This window comes from Bufo gargarizans, chromosome 3 (assembly GCF_014858855.1).
Source record: "Bufo gargarizans isolate SCDJY-AF-19 chromosome 3, ASM1485885v1, whole genome shotgun sequence".
In the NCBI taxonomy this organism is placed as follows: Eukaryota; Metazoa; Chordata; class Amphibia; order Anura; family Bufonidae; genus Bufo; species Bufo gargarizans.
The window spans coordinates 55,091,850-55,112,602 of NC_058082.1; the positions used below are offsets into that span (position 1 = coordinate 55,091,850).

Genomic DNA, 20,753 nt, shown 5'->3' on the forward strand with positions numbered 1-20,753 from the left:
AAACTTGGGAATTCATTTTTCCTTCGATGATAGCAATCCGTCCAGGCCCTGACGCAGCAAAGCAGCCCCAAACCATGATGTCCCCACTACCATACTTCACAGTTGGGATGAGGTTTTGATGTTGGTGTGCTGTGCCTCTTTTTCTCCACACATAGTGTTGTGTGTTTCTTCCAAAGAACTCAACTTTGGTTTCATCTGTCCACAGAATATTTTGCCAGTACTGCTGTGAAACATCCAGGTGCTCTTGTACAAACTGTAAACGTGCAGCAATGTTTTTTTTGGACAGCAGTGGCTTCCTCTGTGGTATCCTCCCATGAAATCCATTCTTGTTTAGTGTGTTACGTATCGTAGATTCGCTAACAGGGATGTTAGCATATGCCAGACACTTTTGTAAGTCTTTAGCTGACACTCTAGGATTCTTCTTCACCTCATTGAGCAGTCTGCGCTGTGCTCTTGCAGTCATCTTTACAGGACGGCTACTCCTAGGGAGAGTAGCAGCAGTGCTGAACTTTCTCAATTTATAGACAATTTGTCTTACCGTGGACTGATGAACAGCAAGGCTTTTGGAGCTACTTTTATAACCCTTTCCAGCTTTATGCAAGTCAACAATTCTTAATCGTAGGTCTTCTGAGAGCTCTTTTGTGCGAGGCATCATTCACATCAGGCGATGCTTCTTGTGAAAAGCAAACCCAGAACTGGTGTGTGTTTTTTATAGGGCAGGGCAGCTGTAACCAACACCTCCAATCTCATCTCATTGATTGGACTCCAGTTGACACCTCACTCCAATTAGCATTAGTCTAGGGGTTTACATACTTTTTCCACCTACACTGTGAATGTTTACATGGTGTGTCTAATAAAAACATGGTAACATTTAATCCTTTGTGTGTTATTAGTTTAAGCAGACTGTGATTGTCTATTGTTGTGACTTATCTGAAGATCAGATCACATTTTATGACCAATTTGTGCAGAAATCCATATCATTCCAAAGGGTTCACATACTCTTTCTTGCAACTGTATATCTCTGCCCACGTGTCCATCAGTGACTGACAGCTGTCTCTGTATACACACTTACACAGGGAATGTCATCAGTTACTGATAATATGTTTACAATTGAAGTTAGAAAGGTAAGAAATATAAATACAGTATATAAATTACAATTTTTACTGAATCTTTTCCCATAAAACAATATATCATTCTGCTCAGCTCTTCCTGCTCTATAACATGCTGCCTGCAGATTACACTGCATTGAATGGTGACAGGTCCTCTTTAAGGGAGAATAAGTTCACAAGACCTTTGCCATGCAATAATTAGAATTTTAATATTTACCGATGTGCGTTTTTTAGGTTTTCCATCCGTGTCCTTTGAGCCTGTAAAATATAAACACAACGCAATGTTCAGCGCTCAGGTAGGTGACAAAACAGATAATGAATGGTAGGTGAAAAGTTAAGTTATTTAAGAGCTATATTCCCAATTCCAGAGCTGTATCTTTTTTCTGTTTAATTTAGTGAAATGGAGAAAAAATATATATACCGTAATTTGCGCTATTTTGTCTTATTTTAATTTAACTGACCTAATAGGCAGTTACTGATGGCAGACCTGGTAACCTGCTGAAATGGTAACTCAACACACTGTTGGGCTGATACAGGTCGCCCACTCCCTCATTCAAACACTGTAGATGCATGGGCGTCCGCAGAAATTTTTCCAGGGTGGGGCATAATTTTATTGACATCCATGCTTTGCTTGTTTCTGAGAATGTAATGAAGGGGAGGGGCATATTCATTATCACAAAGTATAATAAAGCAGGAGCTGTGCAGTGGCGGATCCAGAGCCTGGTCTCGGGAGGGGCACTTCCAGATTATCTTCTGTCCGCCGCCACAAAACAATGGTGCTTATAGAACCAACTACACAGTGTAGCGGTATACTGTATATTGTGTGGCACAGTGTAGGAAAACTTACAATTACTTGGCTTGGCCCTTGGGGATCTCGGACACCACTTCCACACTTTGGCCGGGGGCTCGGCGGAGCTGATGTTGTGTTTTATCCTAATGAGAAAGATTTCATAATAAGGATTTGGAGAAGGGGCAGAGGAATAGCAGAGCAGAGAAAGGCTGGTGCTGCTACTAGGGGACTCATACAATGGGGGAGTAATAAATGCCCCCCAGTAGAAATAATTCTCCTTATAATGTAACAGTGCAAAAAATACCCCCTTGTAATGCCCCCAATTGAGCTAATGTCCCCATAGTGCCCCCATAATGTGCCAGTATAAAATACCCCTATATAGTGCCCCCAGTAAATGCCTCCATAGTGCTCCTCTTCCCCCTTCCTCCTAGTACCCCCCATAATGTACCAGTATAAAATGCCCCAGTAGATTCCCTCAGTGTCCCCCATAATTTGCAAGTATAAAATACCCCTTCTTAGTGCCCCCCATAGATGACCCCATAGTACTCCACTCCCCCCTTCCTCATAGTACCCACCATAGTGTCCCAGTATAAAATTCTACTGTACAGAGCCCCCCATATAAAACACCCCTTCTTTGTGGCCTCAGTAGATGCCCCTATAGTGCCCCCAATAATGTGCCAGTAATAACAGCCCCCCAATCATGTGCCAGTAATAACAACCCCCCAATCATGTGCCAGTAATAACAGCCCCCCATCATGTGCCAGTAATAACAGCCCCCCATCATGTGCCAGTAATAACAGCCCCCCATCATGTGCCAGTAATAACAGCCTCCCTTTGTGCCAGTAATGACAGCCCCCTATTATGTGCCAGTAATGACAGCCCCCATTATGTGCCAGTAATGACAGCCCCCCATTATGTGTCAGTAGCCAGAGACCCCCATTATGTGTCAGTAGCCAGAGACCTCCATTATGTGCCAGTAGCCAGAGACCCCCATTATGTGCCAGTAGCCAGAGACCCCCATTATGTGCCAGTAGCCACCAGTATTGTACACAAACAAAAAAAAAATAAACACTTATACTTACCTCCTTGGCAGCGATGCGATGCAGGCCTCTTCCGGCCTGTGTCCCACGCTGTACGGCTCAGGTGGCGCGATGACGTCATCGCGCCGCCTGCGCCGGCCTCTGATAGGCTGCCGGCCTAGTACCTGCAGCCTATCAGAGGAAGGGAAAGGGACACGCCTGAGGACGGCTATACAGATGACTATGAAGATGAACGCTTTCACAATAGAAGCGTTCATCTCCCTGTGCCCCAACGCCGCCCCCCCCCCACTTCTGAGCAGCTCGGGGGGGGGGGCAATTGCCCCGTTGCCCCCCCCCCCCTCTGGATCCGCCAGTGCTGCAGAGCAGAGGCAGAACTCAGTTCACAGATTTCCAGGGGGGGCACTTGCCCCCCCATGCGAAGCCCATGTGTAGATGCTGTAGCTGCTACTGATGGAGGTAAACTGCCCCTGGCTGTTGCGGCAGGTCGTTCAATTATATCTGTGTAATATGACTGACCATAGTTATATATATGTATAACATGCCTGGTCGTACCTTTATATATGTGTAATATACCTGGTCATAACATTATATATGTGTACTATACCTGGTCGTAACTTTATGTGTAATATGGGTGATCATACCTTTTGTTAGCTATACTTCTTATCTATCCGTTATAAGACATGCAGGTTAGCTAGGGTCTATTGAACCGTATTTCGTATGTTCATTCAGAATACGAGCTGCTAACAACTCCCACCACAAATTCTGACTGGCTCCATTGACCTTAATAGAACTTATGGATATTTTTTCTTCTTACTCTATAGGTAAGTGCAGCTTACTACATGGCAGGCTATAGATGATATATGCATATGGCTGGCATGCAGCTGCATATGTCGGGGTGATGTACAGATTTTTCCGAAATATGGGTTCACATCATGCATTGATGAAGGGCTTATATACTAATATACTACAGCCCGCAACGCGTCACAGCATTTTGTCCTAGTTTTGATGTCTGATTTTATGGAAGTTGAATAAAGAAGCCATTTTATTGTGAAGAGCTGGAATCCGTATTATTTTCACATCATGTATTATGCCTCTGTTTGACGTAGAGAAAGTTAGAAGAAAAAAAAAAGATTCAAAAACACAGCACACCACGTTCTTGTATCCGGCAGAGTCCGGTAAAAAAAACATGTGTATATAAATATATATAGATATATATATATTTATTATTATTATTTTTTTTACAATGGAACTCTATGGTGAATGGATGCCACTGTATGGTATCAGCCTAAGGCATCCGTTTACTGTATACACTTTACCTACCATAAACTTTGTATATGGTGTGAACACACACTTATACTGTAACTAAATGTCAGATACAGAAACAGACAAAAAGACAGACAGAAACTGCAACAAAAAGACTTACCATTAGCAGTATTCTTACTTTTATGGTCTTTACAATATACACTGTAAAACAGATTTATTGTAATGAGTCTAATTTATTACTCAAATGGTTAAAAAAAATATCTTGCAGGGAGTTCACACTATGAGCGCTGCACCACCCACCCAGAAATCTGCCAGTGAGAAATATATCACCTTGTTCACACTGAGATTGTTGCAAACAGCAGTGCACACCCTTTTGTTTTATTAATTAATGACAGTGTTTATTAGTTATTTGTCAATGGGCAAGAGCTAGTTTACTTTTAAGAGTTAGGTATAAACTTGTACTCGATGTGCCGCTGTAGAGGCTGGGATAATAGCTCCATACATACGGTACCATATGAAACCACTATGGCTGCACTGAGGACTTACTATTCTCTATTATGGATAGCCTCCATACTCTACATAGCTCTGTTGTGTTTAAAGGGTCTTAAGACAAATTCATGTCAATTAAAGGGTCCTAGAATGACGATTTATCACCTATCCAAAAGATAGGCGGTAAGTGCCAGATTGGTGGGGGTTTCCCTTTCTGCTGGGACCCCACCGATTATGAGAATGGGAGTCTTGTATCACTGTTTGAATCGATCAGTGGTCAAGCATGTGCACTCCCTCTCCATTCAAAGGCTATGAGAGTGCCAAAGATAACTTAATAGACTGCTTGGCTACCACCACCGTACCAAAGCACTTGAACAGTGCAGCAGGGCTTGTCCTCAACTGACACTCCATTCGAAAGGGGAACATAGGAAACTTGTGATCGTTGAGGGTCGAGCCCCCACTTATCAGACACCTATCCTGTGGACATCTTATAGTGCCTTGAAAAAGAATTCAGACCCCTTGAACTTTTCCAAATTTTTTCATGTTGAGCTTAAGGTCTCATGCACACGACAGTATGTGTTTTGTGGTCCGCAAAAAACGGATCCGCAAAAAATACAGATGACATCCAACACGTGGTTTAATCTGACAGGTTTTACTTGTTCATCAATAGGCGTCTGTGTTGTCTCTGGTAATGGCCACACCCCTTGCCTCAGGTGTTGCTAATGTGGTCATTTAACCTTCCTTATTTATTCTTCCTTCCCACACTGTGTGGTTTATAGCTTCACTTTCAGTTGTCGATTGTTGGTGTGTGGATCTCGGCTGAGTTCCTGGTGCTTCCATTTCTCCTTTGAAGTTAAGTCTTTCCTTTCCCTTTTTGTATTTTGTTTGGGTTCTGTGTGTTGCATTTTCCTATTGTTTGTATTAGGCCTGAAGGAGACTACTGTTTGTCCTTCCTTTTGGAGGAACAGGTAGTCTCATTCCTGCCATTAGTACCAGGGTCCTATAGGGCTAGATAGGACTCTAGGTATTCCTGTGTATGAACTCACCTACCTCTGGGGTCTGTTCATACTGGTAGTCAAGTCAGGATTTTGGTTAGGGTTTTACTAGGAGGTGTCCTTCTTCCTTCCCTAGTTCTCAGGCCTGATTTCCTGATTCCCCCTTCCCTCTTATGCTCATATTTTTTTGCGGAACGGAAATACGGACATATGGAAACGGAATGTACATGGAGTAACTTCCGTTTTTTTCACGGACCCATTAAACTGAATGGTTCCGCATACGGTCAGCAAAAAAAGTTCATGTGCATGAGTCCTAAGGATGAGCTCATGTTTTTTATAGATTTGTTATTATTTATATGCTGATGATTAATATTTGCTGAGCTATGGTTCGTATTATGAAGTTTAAGTTATTTGTCAGGTTAATTAATAAAGGCCGTGGCTGACGATTTATTCATTATGTTGTCTTGTGTTTTTATTGGTATTTAATTAAGTGTAATGTATGACCTATAATCCCATGACACCAGAGAGTATGGTGTGGCTGCAAAACCCAAATCGTGCTGAATATGTGTACATAGGAACTCAATATCAAGGCTTGCAAACACAGTGGTATTGTTATACTGGTTTAATGAGCCTGATGACAGTGTCCTTAGTGTCTCTCAAAAAGGAAGGAAGAAAAGATGCCAAAAGGGATAGTATTTCATTTACAAAGGTGCTTATCTCTATAGTGAATGCATAAAAAGCTGCTACAGTTGGATGTGTAAAATAAAGAACATTAAAGGGGTTGTCCGAATTTTTTTCACACCTCACAGAGTGGCCGGGCCTGTGGTGGTGGTGATCATACTTTTCTGGTCCCTGCCCCTGGGTTTCAGCTCCATCACTCCACCACCGACTCAACAGGCTCTAGGTCTCCCAACATTAACATTTGTGTTCATGGCAGGACATGAACTCTGCAGCCAATGACCCTTGTTCCTTGTCGGAGTAACCATATCTACAACAGCGCCAATGACAGCTCAAGTTTAACATAATTGGTGGTATTTGCAGGCATGAAGACCCAAAGAACGAAGGTCAATTTAGTTGGGTTGTGTGATTGGAACTTTGGTAACTACTATGGACTTGGCTGTTGGAAGAGCGCTACAGGCTGCAAATTAGATAATAATTTGAGGCTGAGAAGCTCTCTATTGTGGATATATACAGTAGGTACAGTCATGTGAAAAAATTAGGACACCCTTTGAAAGCATGTGGTTTTTTGTAACATTTTTAATAAAAGGTTATTTCATCTCCGTTTCAACAATACAGAGAGATTAAAGTAATCCAACTAAACAAAGAAAACTGAAGAAAAGTCTTTTCAAGATCTTCTGTAAATGTCATTCTACAAAAATGCCTATTCTAACTGAGGAAAAAGATAGGACACCCTCACATGTATTCCCTCTTAAATTGGCTCAGATCTCACACAGGTATATCACACCAGGTGCACATAATTAGTAGATCGTTACTCTGCATGTTGAATGAGGCTTGCCCTATTTAAACCTCAGACATTTAGTTTGGTGTGCTCCTGACTGTTGAAGTGAGAGTGAGCACCATGGTGAGAGCAAAAGAGCTGTCAGAGGACTTCAGAAAAAAGATTGTAGCAGCCTATGAGTCTGGGAAGGGATTTAAAAAGATCTCAAAAGATTTTGAAATCAGCCATTCCACTGTCCGGAAGATAGTCTACAAGTGGAGGGCTTTCAAAACAACTGCCAACATGCCCAGGACTGGTCGCCCCAGCAAGTTCACCCCAAGAGCAGACCGCAAGATGCTAAAAGAGGTCTCCAAAAACCCTAAAGTGTCATCTCGAGAACTACAGCCGGCTCTGGCTACTGTTGATGTAGAAGTACATGCCTCTACAATCAGAAAGAGACTGTACAAGTTTAACTTGCATGGGAGGTGTGCAAGGAGGAAACCTTTGCTTTCCAAGAGAAACATCGAGGCCAGACTGACATTTGCCAGAGATAAAGTTGACAAAGACCAGGACTTCTGGAATAATGTTCTTTGGACAGATGAGTCCAAAATTGAATTATTTGGACACAACAGCAGAGGACATGTTTGGCGTAAACCAAACACAGCATTCCAAGAAAAGAACCTCATACCAACTGTGAAGCATGGAGGTGGAAGTGTCATGGTTTGGGGCTGCTTTGCTGCAGCAGGACCTGGTCAGCTCACCATCATAGAATCCACGATGAATTCTACTGTGTATCAGAAGGTGCTTGAAGAACATGTGAGACCATCAGTTAGAAAATTAAAGCTGAAGCGGAACTGGACCATGCAACATGACAATGACCCAAAACATACTAGTAAATCAACCAAAGATTGGCTGAAAAAGAAGAAATGGAGAGTCCTGGAATGGCCAAGTCAAAGTCCAGATTTGAATCCCATTGAGATGCTGTGGGGTGACTTGAAAAGGGCTGTACGTGCAAGAAACCCCTCAAACATCTCACAGCTGAAAAAGTTCTGCATTGAGGAGTGGGGTAAAATTTCCTCAGACCGATGTCGAAGACTGGTAGATGGCTACAAGAACCGTCTCACTGCAGTTATTTCAGCCAAAGGAGGTAACACTCGCTATTAGGGGCAAGGGTGTCCTATCTTTTTCCTCAGTTAGAATAGGCATTTTTGTAGAATGACATTTACAGAAAATCTTGAAAAGACTTTTCTTCAGTTTTCTTTGTTTAGTTGGATTACTTTAATCTCTCTGTATTGTTGAAACGGAGATGAAATAACCTTTTATTAAAAATGTTACAAAAAACCACATGCTTTCAAAGGGTGTCCTAATTTTTTCACATGACTGTATGTCTATGTTTGATCTTTTGCTTTGTGCCCCAGTGTTGTACAACCTTCCCCCACACCCAAACAACTTGATGATTCATTAGTTCCTGAGACTTCTAACTCAGAAATGTCCATATATTGGGTGTTATTATATTTTGCCTTCTTAATATAAAATTAACCAATCATATCTGTACTAGTGAAGTTTACTGATCTTTAATTTCAGTTTGGAATGTCTCTGCAGTTTTGATTCAAGAATATTAAAGGGGTTGTCCTCACATATATATTGATGAATTAATGAGGCATGAAGCCGAGTTCGGCTTAGTATTTTGATACAGTAATTTATGCAAATTAGTCATCTAGTGACTCTATGATTAAGGGTGCTAAAAACATGCACCCGAACCGCGTCAGAGAGATGTAAGGCCTGGTTTGTACCTACCATTTTGTAACTGCTTTTTAATGGAGTAAAAATAAAACTGAATGGATTTTACTGTGTACATTTGTTGCTGTGTGAGTGCAGTCCTGCACTATCCGTGCCCCGGAGGTCCGAGCAGAAGCTGGCGTTTGCTGCTATAAATGTTTCCAGCCTCTTATTAAATCTAAGTTCCCTTCATGTGAATTAAGGAATTAGTGAATTTACATATAAATGAACTAGTGCTGCAAGTACATTTCAATGCTGGATTTTTATCACAATCATCTAATGCAGGGGTAGGCAACCTTTGGCACTCCAGCTGCTGTGAAACTACAACTCCCAGCATGCATACTTACTCTGCTCTTCTCCGAACTCCTATAGAAATGAATGGAGGATGCTGGGAATTGTAGTTTCACAGCAGCTGGAGTGCAGAAGGTCGCTGATCCCTGATCTAATGCATTTGGATAGTTTGTTCATGAATATGTCCGTGAAGCATCCATGTTTGGATCTTGTGTCTGTTGTATGCTCTCTGTGTGTCATCCGTATTCCATGTGCACTGCTCTGCTAAATATTAGCTTCCAAAGCATCTCCTACCAATGTACCGTGAAAATTACTGACAGAATACGAATGCCATCTGTGTTGTTAGTGGTGAACCTCAATGGAGACAGCCCACTCAGCTGCTATGGGGCCTGGCCATGGACAAAAAGCCCACCCCCTAATTACACTTGACAAACTAGCTGTGCAGAGAAGTTACCACGTAGAAAAGGACCTGTGTGATGTCATCATGTGACCAGTGCAAGAAGGAACTCACGATTTGAGTGGAGTGTGGTGGAGGCGTTAGTGGTTTCTCTGCCTCTGTAAGTTGTAGTGTCCTGTGATAGCCCATAATAACATCCTATAAATGCTGGGAGTTGTAGCTCTCTCCTATTATATCCCTCTCCATCTAATGTCCACTGGTGTCCCATAATAAGTCTGGACATGCTGTGAGTTGTAGTTTTCTCCTCTTTTGCCCCCTTCATGTACTGACCTCTAATTTCCAATATGAACAACCTGGTCATACTGAGACTTGTACTTCCTTTGTCACTATTATAATGTTCTGCAGCATGTTAGGTGTTTATTAGACTTTATTCACATCTGCACTAGTGACTTTCGCTTTTCTGCTCTGTCATAGTAGATCTAGTGGTGCCGAATCTATCACATCACAGATGACAACAACTGATGGATCCTTTAGACTTTGATGAGATCTTATGGATTTACATCAAGGAGCCTGGCATATGTGATCAAAGCCTTATGTGTTCTGTAGCTTCAAAATATATTCTTTCGCAGTGTATTGTGATATCTTTCAGCAGCTAAGGTGTGCATTATCATGTTCCTTCACAGGTGAGGTGTGAATTATGATGTTCTGCAGCACCTGAGGTGTGCATTATGTTCTGCAGCAGGTGAAGCATGTATTTTGAGATTTTGCAGCAGCGGAGGTATGTATTATGAGGTTCTGCAGTAGCTGAGGTGTGTATTATGAGGGTCTGCAGCAGCTGAGGTGTGTATTAGGAGGTTTTTCAGCAGCTGAGGTGTGTATTATTATCACCATAATTTTGGGTTATTATCTGTTGCCATGCAAGAGCAGCACTGCAGATAAGGAAATCGCCTTTTTTTTTTCCTACTGCTCCCTGTACTCCCACTGTCAGCATTTGAAGGACTTATTCACACAGTCAGTTTTCGGTCAGTGATTTTGAGCCAAAACCAGGTGTGGCTCCAAACATAGAACAGGAGCGTATCTTTCGCAATTGTGGTTACTAATGCACGGCCAACATCCGTGCAGCGGGCCGGATTCATTCAACTTGAATGGGTCCGTGGTCTGTCCGCACCGCAAAAAAATATGACGTGTCATATTTATTTGCGGTGCGGAACAACGGAAATAAATACCACGGAAGCACTTCGTAGTGCTTTCGGTGTTCCATTCTGTGACTCCGTTCCGCATCTCCGGATTTGCGAACCCATTCAAGTGAATGGGTCCGCATCCGCAATACGGCCACGGCCGCCCAACAGCCATGTGCATGAGGCCTTATACCTGATCTCTGTGTAGCCCTCACTCCTGGTTTTGGCTCAGAATCACTGATCAAAACACTCATGCGTGAAAAAGGCCAAAGAGGTGCAAAAATTCTGTATGTTGTCAGGACTGCTGTGCATGTGCACGAGTCCTTTCCATTATGTCAGCATGGGGCAGCAGTCTTGACTGTGTATTTCAGTGCAGCTATAAAAACACTGACAGGAGACTGGGGGCCAGTAGGAAAAAAAAAAAAATAATTGTGATCCTCGCATCTTATCTGTAGTACTACTCATTTATGATTGTAGATAATAATCCAAAATGCCGGAAATAGCTTTCATTCAGCGGATGAAGGAGCTCATTGCACACACCAATGACCAGCATATTGTTGAGTCGTTTTACCTCACACTCTCACCTCCTTCTCCAATAAAGACACAACTCCTCTGGTGGATTTTATTGGCCACAGCAGCCATTTATTTATGAATAATAATAATAATTTAAGCATAAATAACATATAACATAACCAAGGCCTTCCCACCTGAAGGCCCCCCCCCCAAGAAAAACGTCCCCAGAACACAGAGAAACATGCCTAGCACGGAGAGGGTCCTTGGAGCCCCGTAAAACCTGACAGGTAAATTTGCCCTCAATTAAATTACCTCCAGTCGATAAATGCCAGCTCGGAGGCAGAACCGGTAACCATGGGCAACAACCGTGGGGCAGATACCCGCCATATTACACCCCAACATCCAATACCTGGGGAGTCCAGAGCCCCTTTGGCTCCCTCCCCACCACGCCAGAGCCACCATAACCACCAACTCCAAGGACCCACTCCCGCCATGGCCGCTATGACAATGCCGTCCCTGCTGGACCAAAATCCACCCAGAAACCACACCAACCTTGACCGCCGCTAGCTTCCCTTCCCCAACCAGCAGCCCAACGGGTGGATGGGAGGGGGCTGCTGCAAGACTGCTGTCCCACATGAGATGACCCTGATCCCGCCTCTCGCTGCCCTTTATAAACCCTACACTCCTCCCCCAACATCCCCCCACCCCCCATCCTTGCAATACCCCTTAACCCCGAACCTCCCAACTCACTCCTTCCAAACCCCTGTCATGCCAGGCCTACCCCCAGTCTTGCAGCCTTAAGTCCGGCCTGTGCTTGACCAGCGTATTGTCGAGTCGTTTTACCTCACACTCTCCCCTCCTTCTCTAATAAAGACACAACTCCTCCGGTGGATTTTATTGGCCACAGCAGCCATTTATTTATGAATAATAATAATTTAAGCATAAATAACATATAACATAACCAATCCAAGGCCTTCCCACTTGAAGGCCCCCCGCCCAAGAAAAACTTCCCCAGAACACAGAGAAACATGCCCAGCACGGAGAGGGTCCTTGGAGCCCCGTAAAACCTGACGGGTAACAGCCCGTGCCCTCAATTAAATTACCTTGATAAACGCCAGCTCGGAGGCAGAACCGGTAACCATGGGCAAAAACTGTGGGGCAGATACCCGCCATATCACACCCCAACATCCAATACCTGGGGAGTCCAGAGCCCCTTTGGCTCCCTCCCCACCATGCCAGAGCCACCATAACCACCAACTCCAAGGACCCACCCCCGCCACGACCCAAGGGGGTGATGCCTCACCTCTTTGCGTCCCGCCACACCCACAGAGCCACCTCAATTCCATCCTGTATACCTGAACACCACAGGTCGATACCCACCGCATTCAAATGAACCCCATCCGCCCTCTAGAACACCCCATCTCCCGCCTCCAGCTCCCTATGCCGGACCGCAACACCACCATTCCTCACCACGAACCGGCCCACCGCCCTATTAACCTTTATCCAGGCTTTGTTCAACCTCTCTACCGACCTAGCGTCCCTCCAATGCTTACGCGGCACCATATCCGACCAGACCGTAACCATACCAGGACACTGAGCCCACAAACGCAGCAAATTGAACTTTATGTTCCTCGTAAGCTCTCGAAAAGGGCGCCCCCCCAAATCGTTACCCCCTACATGTAACACCAAAACCCCCGGATACGATTCTAACCTGGTAAAACTGTAAAATTCTGGAAGAACCCGGCTCCACAACATACATCTAATCCCCAACCAACGAACCACCGTCACCTCTCTAGAAAAGCCCAACTGCCTTCCATCCGGCCTGACCGCTGCTCGCAACGCTCCCCAAAACACGTACGAGTGCCCCATAATCCACACCAGGCATGCCACCCCACCTGTAAGAAGCACAAAATAAAATACGTCAACCGGGCAGCAAAGAACAGCTCCCCACCTGTTCCCCCAGCCCAACAACACTAACTTCTCCCCCCCCCCCCCGTTATAACAACGCCGGCCTAACATAGGACCGGAACTGCAGCGACTACCATCGCCCAATGCGACGAATGGCCTCCTCATTCAATCCTCTCCTAGCCGCCTCGGTGACAGCACCGATCCGGAATGAATGCCCCCCAAACAACGCTGGGTCCCTGCCCAGCCCTTTTAAACAGGCTCGGAATACCGCTATAAACTGGAATCTAGAAAGGAAGGACCTGTCACCATGCACCAACAACGGTCCGCTCCCCCCAACCTCCTGCCCCCAAAAATTTCTAAGACACCGAACTGGGCTTGCATCCGACCCCGCCACCTGATATAAAACCACCCGACAACCCCGGCCCAACTGATCCATTTTCGACCGCCGAATAACAAACTCCACCCTGTTCTGAAATAAACCCACGTCCTCACCCTGCAGTCCCCCTGCTCTGCACTTACTCAGGCTAACCAATTCTCCAATGCGCAATGCACCAAAGAAAGCCAACGAAAAAGCCAACTTAAACAGCTTAACTTCACTAACTGATACACAGACCTTTTCCAACTGCTCCAACATATCCCCTAACAACTAAGAAACCGGCCTGCGCCGATCCCCACCCGGTGCCCGCCTCCTCCAACCCTTCAAAGCCTGCAATACCCAGAATGATTTAGTCACATCCATTATACCCTGACCCTTACAACCAAAAGCCACCCCTGCCATAAACTTACTCATTCTGGACACTGACCATCCCTCCTCTCTGCAGTGCCCCACAAAAAGCAATATCATAGCACCTTCCTCCAACTCGCACCCCTGAAAACCCTCCCTCCATTCCTCCCATAATCCTCAAGCCCTGTCGTACGCCCCCTAACTCCCCACCGACAGGGATCCCCTCACCAAGTCGCCAGCCGACCAAATGGCAGATTCCACAGTTCCTGCGGGAAACTCGTTCCTTGCACGTCCGCTTCTGGTGCCAGCACCCGAAACCGCTCCCACTGAAAACGAGACAAAGCATCCGCAATTGAGTTACTCACCCCTGGTACATGGGATGCTACAATCCAAGCATTCAACGATAAGCAACTCAAAACCAAATGTTGAAGCAAACAGACACCCGGCGGAAACGAGGCCGAAACACAGTTAATGGCCTCCACAACCCCCAAATTATCACAGTGGAATCGCACCTTATTGTTCCTGAAATGTTCCCCCCAAATGGATACTGTTACCACAATGGGAAAGAGTTCCAGCAACACTAGATTCTTCACCCAGCCCTCCTCCTGCCAATGCGTAGGCCACTCCCCTACACACCAACGACACTGTAAGTACGCCCCAAACCAGTACCCCCTAGCCGCATCCGTAAAAAGGTCAAGATCTGCTGCCAACACCCCGTCCGCCATCCACAAAGACCGGCCGTTATACCGTTTCAAAAAGGAAGCCCACACCCACAAGTCCCTCCGGAGTTCCCGGGTAAGCCGTACAAAGTGATGAGGGGCCTGAACTCCTGCTGTCGCCTGTGCCAACCTTCTACAAAAAATCCGCTCCATGGGCATTATCCGACGGGCAAAGTAAAGTTTTCCCAGCAAGGACTGCAATTCCCGCAGACGCAGTTTCTTCTTCCCACAGGACGCCGCAAGCACCCCTCGCAGGTCCTCAACCTTGTCGTCCGGCAACCGACACTCCATCGCCACCGTATCAATGACTATCCTCCGGGAAAACTCAGTGCCATCGCAGGACCCTCCGTCTTTTCCGACGCCAAAGGAACCCCAAACAGTCGTGCCATAACTTCGAACGAATGCAGCATCACCGAGCACCCCTTCGACCCCGGCAGCCCAATAAACAAAAAATCATCCAAATAATGGATAATAGAACCCCAACCCGACCATTCCCTTGCCACCCATTCCAAAAATTTACTAAACTTCTCAAAGTAGGAACACGAAACCAAACAACCCATGGGCAAAGAGCGATCCACGAAAAAAAAAAACGTCCCAAAAACAACCCAACAAGTGCTGACAGTCCGGATGAACCGGTAGAAGACAGAACGCCGCCTCAATATCTACTTTCGCCAGCAAAGCCCCTTACCCATAAAACCGAACCCAACGAACCGCCTCATCAAACGGCGTATACACCACCGAACACAACTCCGGCGCGATACCGCCATTAACCGAACCCCCTTTTGGAAATGATAGGTGATGTATAAGGCGAAACTTTTTAGGCACCCTCTTCGGTACAACCCCCAACGGCGATACCCGCAAATCCGGCATCGACAGATCCTTGAAGGGGCCTGCCATGCGACCCAATGCCACCTCTTTTTTGAATTTTTCCGTCACCACCCCTGGAAGCTCCCTCGCCGACCTCAAGTTCTTAGACTCTTGCAAAATTTCCCCCTCCACGAACGGGATACGAAAACCTTCCTCAAAACCCGACAACAAAAAACCCGCCGCTGCCACATTCGGATACCTATTTAGGAAGGGCTTACCCGGATGGTTGTCTGCCCCTTTTCCAGCCGAATCGCCCCAACCCTTCCCTTTTCGACCCCTGAAGCACCGCTGTGCTCCATGACTCCCTCCACATGAGGAACATTCGTGCTTAAACTTGCACTTGTCCCCATACTTACATCCCCCTTCATTGAACAGGAAGCATAAACCCTTTTGCGAGGCCGCCGAGCGTTCCGCTTGCCCAGAACCCCCGGCTTCCCCTGGAAAGGACTGCGCCCCCTGACCGGAGCCATCACCCTCATCCACAATCCGATGTCCTTATGGTCCGACCGGATGGTGGACCGAGCCGCTTTCCGTTGCCTAAATTGCTCATCGTACCGCAACCATCCCATCCCCCCATATGTCCGATAAGCCTCGCCTATTGCATCCAGGTAGCAGAAAAGCGCGGAACAATTTTCCGGCGCCTTCTCCCCAATGACACTGGCCAGGATCACAAACGCCTGCATCCAGTTTGAAAAAGTCAGCGGAATCAAACGGCACCGCCGCTTGTCCTCGTCCTCCTTCCTATCTCTATCCAAATTAAACCGTTCCAGCAGGAACAACGAGGTGGGCCCCCAGCGGCCCTTCAAAACAAACGTACACCTCCCCTCTCGCCCCATCGTCCAACCATGGTTACACCCCATCCCTCTCCGTACTTGCTTCCTTATCTCTGCCCCCGGCCTTGTCCGCCGGACCTGCCACGGGAACCCCCGATGACCCAGCGGTCCCTGCACCCGCGATCCCGCAGTCCCCCGGCCCAACAGACCCAGCCAACTGCCCCTGACCCCCAGACCCTGCCCCTTGTACACCCCAGGCCGCCACCGGTGACCCTGTCCCTGGCCCCACATTTACCAACCCCTTCAATAAATCAATGCCTCTAACCCCCCCCCGCAACAGACCCCTGTGGCCACCCCCCGACCCCAGGACTCCCCCCAATACAAGCCACGCTAATGCTGATTCCCCCTGCATCTCACCTGGCTGCGTGGACGCTGTGATTCCACCAGCCGGAACGTGATGTCATGGATCTTGACCGGCGCTGATCTTCCCTCTGGACGATCTCCAATCTTCAGCACTACCAGTGCCCACTCTTGCTGCTTGAGATCCCAGAGCCTGCAGCTCGAGGCCGCCATTTTCCCGGCTGAAGCTGACACTGGAGCCTGCAATACTGCAGCCCGACCACTGTAGGCCGCCATTTCCACAGAAGACGTCGATGCTGAGCCAGCTCCGTGCTGCCCGATCAGAGAATCCTGCTCCCGGCCGCCATCTTGACCATGCCGTCCCCCAGATGGATCCCGGACTTTATTCCCACGTCACGCTTCACTCCCACCTCACTTCCTCCCGGCACGCGACCGTCCGGTTCTACTGCTCTTACCTGCGGCGCGTGCCGGAGGGTCCCTGGTGGGGCTCCGTACCAGGCGCCGGACCCTCGGGGTCTCCTCCGGACTGTGGCGCGCCGGTGGCCTGGTTCTCCGCGGCCGGCGAATAGGGAGGTCTGGCCTTGGACCGTCGCCTGGAGCCATTCGGGTCCTCTGCTCTCAGCCGCCGCCCGGAGCTGCGCCAGCAAAGCTTCCACAGAAGACATCTTGGGAAAAGGTCAGTCACTACAAGAGGTAACGCAGCAGCAGGACAGGGGCTGCTGCAAGACTGCTGTCCCACATGAGATGACCCTGATCCCGCCTCTCGCTGCCCTTTAAAAACCCTACACTCCTCCCCCAACTTCCCCCCACCGCCCATCCTTGCAATACCCCTTAACCCCGAGCCTCCCAACTCACTCCCTCCAAACCCCTGTCATGCCAGGCCTACCCCCAGTCTTGCAGCCTTAAGTCCGGCCTGTGCTTGAAGACAATTCTAACTTTATACGAACTTGAGCTGCTTGGGATTCATTCCGTTCTTCTACCTGCTATCTCTCCATCTACCACCTTGGACCCTTCCTTTTCCTTTTCTCTCTCTTCTCTTCCTTTCTTCTCTCTCTTTTCACTTTATATGTTTCTCTCTTTCCTTTTATTCTCTACTATATTCCTGAAAGGGATTATTGAATTTCACAAACAGTTCCCCCATGTGCCAGGCCCCTTACAGGTAATATACTTACCCCTCATCCCCGCGTATAAGTATATTACCTGTGAGGGGCCCGGCACATGGGGGGGATGTTTGTGAAATTGGATAACCCCGTTAAGACATCTTCACACCTGTGATTGTTTTTGACATAATTGTATCTTTTCTGATCAATACGTGCTCACCAAGCTAAATGTATTTGCATTGAAGACTAGCTATTTCATATTTTTTTGTCACATTTGGATTGGAGTACATAGTACTACTTTCCCCTTTCCTTTTTTCTGTTTCTGTATTGCATTACCGGTATAGTTTAAAAAAATGATAAAACTTTTGAATTAATTTTTTTTTTTTTTTGAACAAGTCCTAATTCCTTTCAGGCTTTTTACATGGTTAAATCAAAGTGAATTTTTATTTTATTTTATCTGTATGCATCAATATGTTAGTATGAGATACTGAGATAACAAGTAGTGTTGGAATCAGGTATTATTTTGCCCTAGTCAAAAAATTTGTAAATTACAATTAGTCTTTACCCTCCACCTACCTGTAATTTATTTATATTGATGGTACAGAGGTGAGGCATCAAAGTCTTTGTGGATCTTTTAATTGCTAGACTACATTTACGGCACACTCACACATTGTGGAAATTTCCGCAACAAAATCCGCACTTTAAAGACATCCCTTATAATAGCCTAAGGTCTCATGCATACGGCCGTTGTTTTGGTCCGCATCCGAGCCGGACCCGTTCACTTCAATGGGGCCGCAAAAGATGCGGACAGCACTCCGTGTGCTGTCCGCATCCGTTGTCCGTTCCGTGGTCCGCAAAAAAAATATAACCTGTCCTATTCTTGTCCGTGTTTTGCGGACAAGAATAGGCAGTTATATTAATGGCTGGCCGTGCCATTCCGCAAATTGCAGAACGCACACGGACGCCATCCGTGTTTTGCGGATTTGCGGACGCAAAACACACAGCGGTCGTGTGCATGAGGCCTAAGGGGATGAAAAGCGTCAATACCTGCCTTCTGTTCTGCCGCAGAACTAACATTTGGAACAGAACGCAAATAAAGTTTTGTTGCAGATTTCCTCACAGAGATACGCAACATCATTCACACCAAATCCACAGCATAATCCGCAACAAAAAATGCAACTTTGAAAAAACCCGCACCTACAGATTTTGTTGCAGTAAATTCCACAATGTGCGAGTGTACCCTTAGGTCTCTTGCACACAACCGTATGTATCTTGTGATCCGCAAAAAAATAGATCCGCAAAAAATACAGATGACATCCGTGTGCATTCCGTATTTTGCGGAACGGAACAGCTGGCCCCTAATAGAACAGTACTATCCTTATCCGTAATAAGGACAAGAATAGGACATGTTCTATTTTTTGGCGGAACAGAAATACAGAAACGGAATCCACACGGAGTACCTTCAGTTTTTTTTGCGGACCCATTGAAATAAATGGTTCCGTATACGATCCGCAAAAAAAACTGAACGGACACGGAAAGAAAATACGTTCGTGTGCCGTGATTTGCAGATATTACAATCAAAGATTTCAGCAAACCTGCAGGTCTGAGATCAGAATTTTGATGTAAAGTGGTTCTGTACAAGTATCTAAGAATAATTGTCAAGGCTGTTGAAGCCTGTGATTGTGGGAGGGGCGTAGGCTTTATAAGCTCCCCTCCCACGGTCATCCGACGCTGGCGTTATTCTGTGCAACCCACTTTGTTTCGCCAGTCCCGTATGAACAAGGCTCGGGCCAGGTAAGTATGTTCGGCCTCCTCCACGAGCTTCCTCGCCATCGCGCCTAATCCTGTAGGCCGTCCGGCCTCAAGTGTTTCACGTCGCCCCTGCTCCCCACAACATTGCTGGCAGCTTCGGCTACCTCCAGCCGGCCACGGCTCCCGCTGTCCCACCCCCAAATCTCTTTGCCACTGTCGCTCCACTGTTGCCAAGGGGAGGGTGGTCCGGCACCGGCCTCCGCGTCCGCCCACCACCCGCCCTCCTTCACCCAGCGCCTCCCGGCTTCACTGCTCAGTCACCCCAAGTCCTTCCCAAATCCGGCGCCACTCTCTATTTCCACTCTCACCCGCCCGATGAACTCCAGGGGCTGCCCGGCAGACTGCGTGGTCTGCCCCTCCACCGTTCGGCTTCCTTGCAATCCTGGTGGGGGGCGTGGCCGGCTCCTCCTCGTGCATGCCCCTTTCTCTCCGGCACCTGCCTCAAACCAGGCGGTTCCTCTCTGCGCATGCTCCCCGGCAGGCTTGCTGGAGGGAGTCACAAGAACAGTTCATTCCACCACAAGCATACCCATTCACGTCAGGGGCCAGCAAGGACAATAAAACATAAAAGAAACAACCATCAAATGTGAAAAAAAATATAAACCCGCCACATGTTTGATAAAAAAAATAAAAAAAATTATAATAATAATAATAATAATAATAAACCCGCCACATGTTTGATAAAAGAATAAAAAATTTTTTTTAAAAAAATGTTACTATGTCACCAGTTTTCATTCCAGAGGCTGGCATTATTCCGTGGATTCGCCAGTCCCGCATGTATGAGGTTCTGGCCAGGTAAGTATGTACAGCCTACGCCACGCCGCTTCCTCACCACCTCGTCTGATCCAGCAGGCCGTCCGGCCTCAATTGGATTACGTCCCCCAATTTTCCCCTAACATTGCTGGCAGCTTAGGCTACCTACGGCACCCTCCGGCCAGGCTCTGGGTCCCAGCCGCATGTCTAGTCACCAGCCCCGTCCCGGTTGCCACGGTCGCTTTCTACGTTGCCAAGGGGAGGGTGGTTCGACGCCAGCCCACGTCCCTCCTACCGCCCGCCCTCCATCACCCAGCGCCTCCCGTATTCACCACCCGATCACCGCTTTGCACCATCCCAAGCCCGGCGCCCCTCTCTAAATCTCACCTCGCCCCGATGCGCTCCAGGGGCCGGCCCGGCAGGCGGCGTGCCTCGGCCCCTCCCCCATTGTTCCG

The 20,753-nt window shown here is 47.1% G+C and overlaps 1 protein-coding gene across 1 annotated transcript in view; it reads right to left on the bottom strand.

Moving 5' to 3' along the window:
- LOC122932489 overlaps positions 1-20,753 on the bottom strand; it is a 211,943-nt gene that overhangs the window by 146,643 nt on the left and 44,547 nt on the right. Inside the window, exons 4-5 of the mRNA XM_044286923.1 lie at positions 4,363-4,403; positions 1,327-1,367 (exon numbers count right to left, since the gene is read on the bottom strand). Coding sequence (XP_044142858.1) covers positions 1,327-1,367; positions 4,363-4,403 — 82 coding nt within the window. The remainder of the gene's footprint in view (positions 1-1,326; positions 1,368-4,362; positions 4,404-20,753) is intronic.